This window comes from Oreochromis niloticus, linkage group LG15 (assembly GCF_001858045.2).
Source record: "Oreochromis niloticus isolate F11D_XX linkage group LG15, O_niloticus_UMD_NMBU, whole genome shotgun sequence".
Lineage (NCBI taxonomy): Eukaryota > Metazoa > Chordata > Actinopteri > Cichliformes > Cichlidae > Oreochromis > Oreochromis niloticus.
The window spans coordinates 20,838,240-20,849,596 of NC_031980.2; the positions used below are offsets into that span (position 1 = coordinate 20,838,240).

At 37.6% G+C, this 11,357-nt stretch overlaps 1 protein-coding gene across 1 annotated transcript; it reads left to right on the plus strand.

Annotated features, from left to right (window-relative positions):
* Nucleotides 1–458: 458 nt before the first annotated feature.
* On the plus strand, nt 459–11,091 carry smpdl3a (sphingomyelin phosphodiesterase acid like 3A). The gene is made up of 8 exons (XM_003458341.5): nt 459–890; nt 1,475–1,688; nt 6,487–6,631; nt 7,096–7,192; nt 7,714–7,877; nt 7,996–8,176; nt 8,420–8,544; nt 9,554–11,091. The coding sequence occupies exons 1-8, from the start codon at nt 800–802 to the stop codon at nt 9,866–9,868; spliced, it is 1,332 nt and encodes a 443-aa protein (XP_003458389.1). The 5' UTR covers nt 459–799; the 3' UTR covers nt 9,869–11,091.
* Nucleotides 11,092–11,357: the final 266 nt, after the last annotated feature.

Genomic DNA, 11,357 nt, shown 5'->3' on the forward strand with positions numbered 1-11,357 from the left:
GTTGGCTTTTTTCTTCTACGGGTAGTCCTCTACCTCCTGGTCTTATTCATTCTAGTACTGGTGCAGCAGTTTGTGATTCAATACTTTTTATTTGTACTTGCGCTCCATCCGTTTATTATATACTCTCTCCTATTTTATACCCCCCCACACCCCCAACACCACCTCTTTATTTTATCTTTCTTTTTCTTGTCTGCTGCCTATAAGCTTTGACATTCTTATGTTACACATGTAGTGTATTAATAGAAAGCATAATAATGGAAATCATGAAATTAACAAATAATCGAAAAAGAAAATCGATACGTGATTAATACTAGTAGAATCTAACTTGTTAAATAAGGCCAAAGCAGCAATATCACATCATAAAATAAGAAAAGTGCATCGGAAAATCTAATTAAATGTACTGTTCTCTAGATCCAGGTTACACGAACCATAAAAAAGAATTAGTCTACATCCTGCAGAGGTTAGACAGGCTATTATAGATAATACTTTAGCTATTATTGTAAGGTCAGTTTTATGACTTTTTTATGAGTTTTTGTATAGTTAGCCTAAATGTTTAATATTTTATACGCTTTTCATCTTTGTAGTAAATGTACTTACATATCTTTACAAGCACAAATCCTGCAGGAACTCGACTTTCATTTTCACAAGTTCCTTCCCCTGCGTCTCAAAACACGGAAGTCACGTGACTCGCTTTGCTTCCTGTTTACTTCGGGATAGGGGCAGTAATATCACTGACAGCTAGCTTGAAGTGTATATAAGCTATGTGTTTCCCGGTGCCGTCGGTTTTAACGCTGTGAACATGTTGGAGCGTTTGTGTTTTCTGCTGCTGTGTTACAGCGCGGCTCCGCTTACAGCGGCACCGACTGGAAGACGTTACCTGGCGAGCACAGGTGAGCGAGAGCACCGAAACCTCCACCGTTAGCGGCTTTGCACTATTTATATCTTGTGTTACTTCCCAGGGACTCAAAAACTTATATCACCTGAACTGTGCAACGCACAGCTTTCTTTTTCTGATAGAATTCATGCAACAAAATAGAAAACATGAACTATAAAGGTGGGAATTTTCTTACCTTTCATTTAGACACAAGACATAGTAGGTTTGAATTTAGGGTGAACATTTGCAGTTAAAGTTATATATTATATATATTTGGTGAAAACTTTACAATTGAAGACTGCTATTAAGTTAATATACAGTATATATAAGTACCTATGACCTCAGATACATTGAGCTTACAAATCAAAATAAAATAGACACTGACAGGAAAAGAAATGTTAGTCAGTAATTCTAATATTGGATATTCTTATTATATTTTTCTCATTTAAATCAAGTGGTTTAAATTATTTTTTGCGTTTTACATTTACATTTTCATTAAAAAATAAATAAATAAAATTACTTTAAAAATCAAACTGATTTTTTAATTTGGTTCCATTCTTATTTCTATTTTTGTCATTCACCATCACTTCATCTGTCCAGGGAGGTTTTGGCACATCACAGACCTCCACCTGGACCCCTCCTACCACCTGACCCCAGACCCCAAGAAGGTTTGTTACTCCTCCAAAGGAGTCCCTGCCACCAATCCCGGCCTGTATGGAGACTTCCTGTGCGACTCACCTTTCCGCCTTATTGAGTCCGCCTTCACTAACATGGCATCGCTCACACAGCCAGAGGACTTCATCATTTGGACCGGGTTGGTACTCTGATGAGGGAGAGAGCCTTTATTTTAGCTTTAAAAGGCTTTGCTGTGTTGCCTTCATGCAAATTGTGGGTTAACACATTCATGTTTTTCCACATTTGTGATTTACAGATTATAGAAACCATAGAAGTGGTTTTGGATTGGTTTCACATCCTCATCCTACAGTGCAGTAGTAGTCATGTACTTCTCTGTGAAAGTACAGTGGCTTGCAAAAGTATTCTGCCCCCTTGAACTTTTTCCACATTTTGTCACATTACAGCCACAAACATGAATCAGTTTTATTGGAATTCCACGTGAAAGACCAATACAAAGTGGTGTACACGTGAGAAGTGGAACGAAAATACTACATGATTCCAAACATTTTTTACAAATAAATAACTGCAAAGTGGGGTGTGCGTAATTATTCAGCCCCCTGAGTCAATACTTTGTAGAACCACCTTTTGCTGCACTTACAGCTGCCAGTCTTTTAGGGTATGTCTCTACCAGCTTTGCACATCTAGAGACTGAAATCCTTGCCCATTCTTCTTTGCAAAACAGCTCCAGCTCAGTCAGATTAGATGGACAGCGTTTGTGAACAGCAGTTTTCAGATCTTGCCACAGATTCTCGATTGGATTTAGATCTGGACTTTGACTGGGCCATTCTAACACATGGATATGTTTTGTTTTAAACCATTCCATTGTTGCCCTGGCTTTATGTTTAGGGTCGTTGTCCTGCTGGAAGGTGAACCTCCGCCCCAGTCTCAAGTCTTTTGCAGACTCCAAGAGGTTTTCTTCCAAGATGGCCCTGTATTTGGCTCCATCCATCTTCCCATCAACTCTGACCAGCTTCCCTGTCCCTGCTGAAGAGAAGCGCCCCCAGAGCATGATGCTGCCACCACCATATTTGACAGTGGGGATGGTGTGTTCAGAGTGATGTGCAGTGTTAGTTTTCTGCCACACATAGCATTTTGGCCAATAAGTTCCATTTTGGTCTCATCTGACCAGAGTACCTTCTTCCACATGTTTGCTGTGTCCCCCACATGGCTTGTGGCAAACTGCAAACGGGACTTCTTATGGTTTTCTTTTAACAATGGCTTTCTTCTTGCCACTCTTCCATAAAGGCCAACTTTGTGCAGTGCACGACTAATAGTTGTCCTATGGACAGATTCCCCCACCTGAGCTGTAGATCTCTGCAGCTCGTCCAGAGTCACCATGGGCCTCTTGGCTGCATTTCTGATCAGCGCTCTCCTTGTTCGGCCTGTGAGTTTAGGTGGACGGCCTTGTCTTGGTAGGTTTACAGTTGTGCCATACTCCTTCCATTTCTGAATGATCGCTTGAACAGTGCTCCGTGGGATGTTCAAGGCTTGGGAAATATTTTTGTAGCCTAAACCTGCTTTAAATTTCTCAATAACTTTATCCCTGACCTGTCTGGTGTGTTCTTTGGACTTCATGGTGTTGTTGCTCCTAATATTCTCTTAGACAACCTCTGAGGCCGTCACAGAGCAGCTGTATTTGTACTGACATTAGATTACACACAGGTGCACTCTATTTAGTCATTAGCACTCATCAGGCAATGTCTATGGGCAACTGACTGCACTCAGACCAAAGGGGGCTGAATAATTACGCACACCCCACTTTGCAGTTATTTATTTGTAATAAATGTTTGGAATCATGTATGATTTTCGTTCCACTTCTCACGTGTACACCACTTTGTATTGGTTTTTCATGTGGAATTCCAATAAAATTGATTCATGTTTGTGGCTGTAATGTGACAAAATGTGGGAAAGTTCACATACTGAATACTTTTGCAAGCCACTGTATGTGATCTGTACTTTTTGGGCGAAAAGATTGAGGATGTTTGTTAGAAGAAATGTTTTACTGTTATATTTATCATAGTAAAAACAAAGACATTTGAGGTAGATCACAATTTTATATGACCCATATTATCTTTCTCAGATGTTGTACCAGCTTGTGTATATAGTGCCATTACCAATTCAAGATTTCTGTTCATCCCATATCTTGATTCATTTTCGAATACCCGCAAAACCAAAGACATTTTTTTAGCTTCAGTACTCTCTTTATGGAAACTCAGACTCTTCTCAGTGAAAAATATATTTGATTATATTTATATAGAAATCTTTCTATAATTGTATAATGTGAATTTTAGAGCGTTACTGCAGTCTGTTTATTCATCAAAATCAACCAGTGTATCAACATTGATATATTCAGTTTGCAGCGTGCGCACACATACTGAGTTTCATGTAATTATACATTTAAAACATTCAGTTTGTGAAAAAACTTGTTTAAAGCCACAGCTTCGGAAACCCCGACAAAAAGCGGTGGTGTCATGTTAGAACTACATGTTCTTAACAATAAGTTAGTCCTCACCTCTTATATAGTTAGTAGCTTGAGGTTACAGGAAGCATTTCCAGTTTAACCACTAGTTCCATATTGTTCCAGTCAGCACAGTCGATTATCAGTCCTGTTCCTCAATCCTGAGATGTTTTTATGACACATTGCAAAACAGTGACAAATTCGTGACAGTAAACCCTTTTGCACAACTCAGCCATGTACAAGCATTTTTTCTGCCAACCTGCTGAGGCCTTTTTCCTGTCCCAAATATATATAGAAATTAGTTAAAAAGAGTCAGAACTATTAGATAAGATTGATAATAGTATTAGTAAGTAAGTAAGTAAAACTTTATTAATATAGCACCTTTCTAGATAAAAGATCATAAAGTGCTTCACACAAGGATAACAAAGCATAAAACAAAACAGACAACAGTTAACAAAATGCAATTATAAAAAGATGTGTTTTTATTGATATCATAAAAATCATATCAGTGTTTATATCAGTTAGTTCTTGCTACAGGTGTGGGAGGCTAAATTTGATAAACTTTCTGCTGAGATCTGTTTGTCTTTTTTTCTCTAAAGTCACGTCATGCTAAGTTGCACATCATCACAATTAATACAGTAATGATTAAGTTGAGAGTTTTTTTAATCTTCTTCGACTTGTCACAAGTACCTGGTGGTGGTTTGGAGAGTTAAAGAGGTGACATAATGTTTGTGATTAGTTCAGAATTTCCAATGTCACAAGTTTTCCTGTAAGAAATACACCAACCATAGATGCCTTCATGCGTTTCAGCAAGAAAAGTATCACTTCCTGAGATATTATCTGGCTCACATTTCATTAGGAAAAACCCACAATTTGTTTCTTTCGTGGACTTTTTTTTGTTAGTACAAGATGGGCCTCATCCATCACGTGATCAGTATAGAGTGCTGTGAAAAGTGTTTGCCCTCTTCCTGATTTTATTTTTGGCACATTTGTCACATTAGACGGAAATAACCTGAGTAAACACAAAATGCAGTTTTTAAATGATGATTTCATTTATTAAGGGAAACAAAGATGGTCTATAAGGACAAGTATAAGTATATGACAAACGATTGACTGCAAGAACTGCAGTCAGTCGTTTGTCATAAGTGGCAATAAGCCTTTTACATCACAGGGGAGGAATTTTGGCCCACCCCTCTTTGCAGAATTGTTTTAATTCAGGTGTATTGGAGAGTTTTCGGGTGTGAAAACAGGAACATGGCAATTACTTTTTCACAGCTGTTTAATGAAGTTTGATTGTCACTTGAGCTAAAATGCTGAATCTTACAATTTTATTTTCTCATGAATAAATAAGTAAGTGCACTTATTTCAGAGTGCCTACTATATTTAATAGTGCTGAATAAAATCATGCAATCCCAGTCAAGCACTGAAGCTCCAGGACTGAGAGATGAGCAGACGTTATCTACTCACTGTGAAAAGTAGCATTAAAGGGAGCTCTGCATGCTTTATAAGAGGTTAAACTAACTAGAGTGAACCAATGTTCACTACACTGCAATAGTGACACAGGATATGTAAGCGTAGTTGTAAGCGTCAGTCTCAGCAGAATTGCACCCATGCACCTTTTTAATAATCTGCAGCTAATCAGCTAAGCCAGGAATTCAAAGGCTTATTATACATGCTTAAGAGAACGGCTTGGCACTTAAAACTTGAAAAAGACTCCCTGGGGTGGAGGATTAAGTTACTGTGCAAGCAGATTTGTGCTTTATGCTGTTGTTATTGGGCTTTGCAGCGCAAGTTTGCCATTTCACTTAATGGGGAAATCCATTGTACAGAGGAATTTACAATATGTTTGCAATATTGTACAAGCCAAGCATGTTTGGAACAATTTAAAATGTTACGTAGAGGGAATACAGTGCTGTTAGGAAGTCGGTGGGTTTTCCAGATTTCTGCTGACGAAATGATGACTGAGCTGCTCCCAGTGACTTTAACTCACTGCAGTTACTGTTCTTACATTTTTACATTTTTACATTTTAATCTTTACTGCTGAAGCATTTTATTGTAATAAGCCAAAACAAGACAAACCATGTTGTTTTCTAATAGCAGACAAATACTGAATTGTTTTCTCCACCTTTTTCTTTTTTGAGGGGTTCTAATATCATAGTTTGGTCACTGCTGTCAGGAAAACTGCACAATTAGAAATAGATAACCTCAGTAGACAGTAGATTAAGGCTAAATCAGTAGTAAATCAATGACCCGATGTCGTTTTTAAATATTCTGCTATCATGACTGATCATTCAGTTGCTCTGTATTTTTTTTAAGTAGCATTTTTAATAGTTAAAAAAGCAAAAGTTGATCACCATTCATTCAGATAATTTAAGCAAACACATGTTGGGATCACCATGTGTCTAGAGGTCTTATTTTACTTTGTCTGCATTTCACTGCAAATAAAGTGAAATGACTGGATTTTATTTTCCCCTTTCAGTGACAGCCCACCTCACGTCCCTCCAGATGAGCTCTCTACAGACATAGTCATCCAGGTCATCAGTAACATGACCCAGACCATCAGACAGCACTTCCCCAATCTGACAGTCTACCCTGCAGTTGGAAATCATGACTACTGGCCTCAGGTGACTTTATACAAGTAGACAGCAAGCAGTATCTCAAGCTTTACTCGGAGAGCAGCGATGGTGTTTGCTCCACTAATGTTTGCCTGATGCATCAAGTTCTGGGATAAAATGAAAGTGTAACTTAAAAATGAGTTGCTGTATGAAGCATTTTAGTTTATGCTCCCATTTTTTTGCAGAAGTAAATGAGGGAAGTTTTCTTATACAGACTATGAGCATGCTTTAACTCATTTATGTGGTTGGGTAACATCCATCAGTATTTTCAGTTTTCAAGGGTTTATTTTACAATAAGGCTCCATTTAATTTAACAGAAACACTGTGGCACAAGAATTACATGCATATAGCCTCAGTAATAACAGTGGGCGATACCAGCTGACATATATGTGAGATGTCAGGTGGCATTTCACATTTTTAATAACTTACTTTTGGGATAACAGTGCATATTTTTTGCTCATCATTGTTCTTAGGACCAGATGCCAACCTCCACTAATGCCATCTACAAAGCTGCTGCTCAGTCCTGGAAACTCTGGCTGCATGATGACGCTCTGCTAACACTTTCACAAGGTACATCAGTCACCACATGTCAGACCAACAGATTCAAAACTTTTCTCTGCATATTAAAGCTTCAACTCTTACTGCTGTGCATTTAATGTAGTCTGATTTCTAAATGAGTAGCTACAGGGTATATACCAGCCCAAAATTCAGAGGACTGTAAAGTTCCCACATGAAGAAATGAGGAAGTTAGAAAACCACTGACCTTTGGCATGTGCTGATGAATACCTTTTGATGCAGCATGTGTTGCAATTCAGGAAGTTAATGTAAAGTGCAACACGGTGCATGCATATGTAAAAGTTTGATGATGAATCAGTCAAGTTTTTTTGATTAATTGTTTAGAAAATGTGAACGTAGCGGACTTCTCTCAAGCAAACCTTTGTTTGATTTGTGAAACAATCCGTGCAGTGAGCATGTGCAGTTGATTCTGTAAAATTTGAACAAAGCCATGCATAAAGCATGTCATTCAAAAGCTCAGTGTGTGGCATGACATTAGGTGTAGCCTTGATTTGTTCCTTGTTCTGTTTTTGCAGGTGGTTTCTATTCACAGCTTGCTAAGCCTGGTTTGCGGGTTGTTAGTCTCAATACGATCCTTTACTATAGTCCCAATAAGGTCACACAGAACATGACAGACCCTGCGGGGCAGTTTGAGTGGCTGGAAAAAACTCTGGAGAAAGCTGCTGAGAATCTTGAAAAGGTTTAAAAGTTTTGATGCAAACATTTTTTTGTCATATTAATCATAGTGATCACCATATTGATTCATATGACAGATGCCAGATGGTTAAATATGTCTGTGGTTGAATATGCCTCTGTAGGTTTACATCATAGGCCATGTGCCAGTCGGGTTCCTGCCTTTTGCCAGAAACATCACAGCTATAAGAGAGAACTACAACGAGAGGCTGGTCACCATCTTTAGGAAGTACAGTCATGTGATTGCGGGACATTTCTATGGACACACTCACAGAGACAGCATCATGGTGCTGCTGGACAAACAAGGTGTGAGAAAATATCAATCAGTATCTTTAATAATGGAGTTTAATATATTTCTTCAAAGTGCAGTATCACCTTTTCTTTTTTAAGCACTTGTCATTTTTAAAAATGAATCGCAAACCAATTGTGAGCAAGCAAACTTCCTCTCTAAATAAAACGGGGAAAAAACAGACAATCTGCTGACTTCCTTAAGGAAAGGAATCATCTAAACTTTCTTGTTTTGTTTTTCTTTTTTGTGTTTTTCTGTAGGTCAACCTGTGAATTCTCTGTTTGTGTCACCGGCTGTTACACCGATCAAAAATCTTGCGCAGCTCTACTCCAATAACCCATCTTTCCGCATGTACTTGTACAATAACAAGGATTACACTATGCTGGTAAGGAGCTCTGGTCCTACTATCTGCTCATAACTCAATATCTTATTACTGTTTAGATTAAGCAAATGCCTCGGTTTTTAAAATAGTTTAAATATAAAACAAGAGCAAAGACTTATTCAGACATTTCCACGTGATAAAAGATGGTTCTGCACATTATTACAAAATCATGGCAGTTAGTAACCTATGAAAGTGTGGTTTAGTAATGTTTAGTAATGATGGATGTGGTAAAACTTTTAGAAGGGCTGGGCCACCATCAGTCCAACTGCCAGAAATGCTGCTGACATAAATTCAACAAATATGCATTATTTGCAGACCAACCAATGTTCATTTTGGACCTTAGATTTTTTATTGGAATTCTAGTCATTAAATAAATGTGCAAAGAAGTTTGGAGGTTTTAAAACAGAGAACAGGAAAAGGCCGTCAGCAGTCAGATGAAAACACATATTCTGTCACTGCGTATTCTAGAAATAACATTTCCCATTCATAGAATTAAAAAAGTCATCGTGTAAACCATAAAAAGCAAAAAACCAAAATGTCCATCTGATATTCTGGAAACCATCAGCTGAACACCTAAAGGCAGTGGTAAAAATCATGAATTAATTTTTTACATCTCTTAAACTAACAGATTGGCTGTGACAGGTTGGACAGATCAGTGGTACGGTTGGTAAAAGGACTTGCTATTTTGGGGACCAGTGAAATCCCGGGGAGTTTCACAATCAAACCATAAAAACTTAAAAGGAAAGAGTGTAGGAATACAAAAGAAAGATGAAAACTGTTCAAGCTGGAAAGCAGATGACAAATTTAGGTCAAACTAAAAAAGTCCTGCACTCCAACACCTACTCTAACTTTTATCTCATTGCTCAAAGACAGAAGCCGAAGTCCTTCTTAATGATTTATCACAGTGTCAATCAGCACACAAAAAACTGTTTGTGGCATTCAAAAAGACTCAAAGACTTTCTTCTTTCTTCTCTTTTGCTCCCCTTTTTGGTGCCTTTCTCTCTCTCTGAAGGATATCTGGCAGTACTATTTGAATCTGACGGAAGCCAATGAGAAACAAAGATCAGACTGGACGCTTGAATATATCATGACTGAGGCTTTTGGACTGACTGACCTGCAGCCGCAAAGTTTACTCCAGCTGGGCCTGAGTTTTATGCTGCCGCAGACAAAAAGCTTTGATAAGTATTTTAACCACTTCATGGTCAGCTACAACGACAGCATCATCTGTGATGGAATATGTAAGGTCAGCCAGGTGTGTTCTGTGCTCTTTCTGGACCAGCTGTCCTATTCCAGATGTGTAAAGGGAGATGAGCGGACATCCACATGAAGGGTCATTTTAAATGATTTATCAATATTGAACTTTTGATAATAATATTCTGAAGTATTACATTTTGCAAACTAGATGGATGAAGTCAGAAAAAGGGAAGTACCGTATAATGCCTATGCTGCTTAACAGAAAGAAATGCAGGGACAACTTTTTTAGGGATATTTTTTCTCACCTATTGAATTGCATCAATCTGCAAACATATCCAGATGGGGTCAGGACCAAAAGGTGATAGTAGATAAATGACTGACAATATAGAAAATACAGTCATTTATACATAATGATGATACTGAATTGCTGGTGTCTCATGTCTGTAGTCTCTAAGAACAAAAAAGAACCTCAAACTCGTCTGTGTGTTTATTCTGAGAGGGTGGAGGACGTTAATTGTAGCTCCAGGCTCCGTCATGCAAGTTTATTCCATGTAGTGCTCCTTGCACTAATCGATTACAGCCAAACTTTGGATCAAATGCTACCAAATCACGTGAGTTTATTGTGTTGATTAATCGTGCATACTTGAAATATTTCAGAGGAAAATTTAAATGAAATCCTTTAGATTTAAAGAAGGACAGCTCTGCTGTAAATTAGGAAAAAGATTCAGCTGTAGTCTTATGGAAATGTAAATCCAGCTTTTGTTGGCTTACGTTTATATTCTTCTATTAGCTACAACTGATTAGTCAAATCTGATTTTAATGTAAATGATAGTGTATCAGGTCACCAAAAATCATACTTTAATTGCATAAACTATACAAATTGCTCCATAAAGGAACATTAAAGACATTCAGTTTAGTCACAAGTTTCATTCATAAAATCACATGATTAACATAAGATTTAAAAGTTTGAAAATTATGTTTTGTTTAGTTTTTTTTATATATATTTTGTTAAACTTTTTGATTGTCGTGACAAATTCTGACTATACAAGACTAAACCTGTTACCTTATCCATTCCTTAATGTTGCATAAACCAGAATTTTTTTCTTCTATTGAAACACATGCTTTAAATTTAATACCCTCAAAAGGACACCGAAGTATAAAATGTGTACAGTAAAATGTGCTGTAAGAGAAATGTATCTACCCTGGGTAAAATGTGCATGAATGATAGCATGTCAAGCTGCTGCTTAAGAATGGAATATCACCAGATGACTTGTCTTGTTACATGTAAGAGAGAAAATATTGATTTGGCTTTTAATGATTATTTTTCTATTAAATGAAACTCTTTATTCAAAAGTTTCATTGACTCTATTGTCCTTATTTTCACAGGCAAGTTAATAGAGTACTATCTGTTGCAGTTAATTAAATAAAAAAGAAGCTGAACTGCAACTTTTAAGAGTGGCTAACTTGAAAATCACACTTAAACTTGTGCCGGCTAGTTCGTCTCTGCAGGAGGGTTGTAGGAGCGACGGCTAAGCCCGGATGACCTTCATACTCCCTCCCACCATTAGCCCATGATTTTATTCTTCTCTTGTTCAAACTTTCCAGAAACTCCTCTCGTTTCT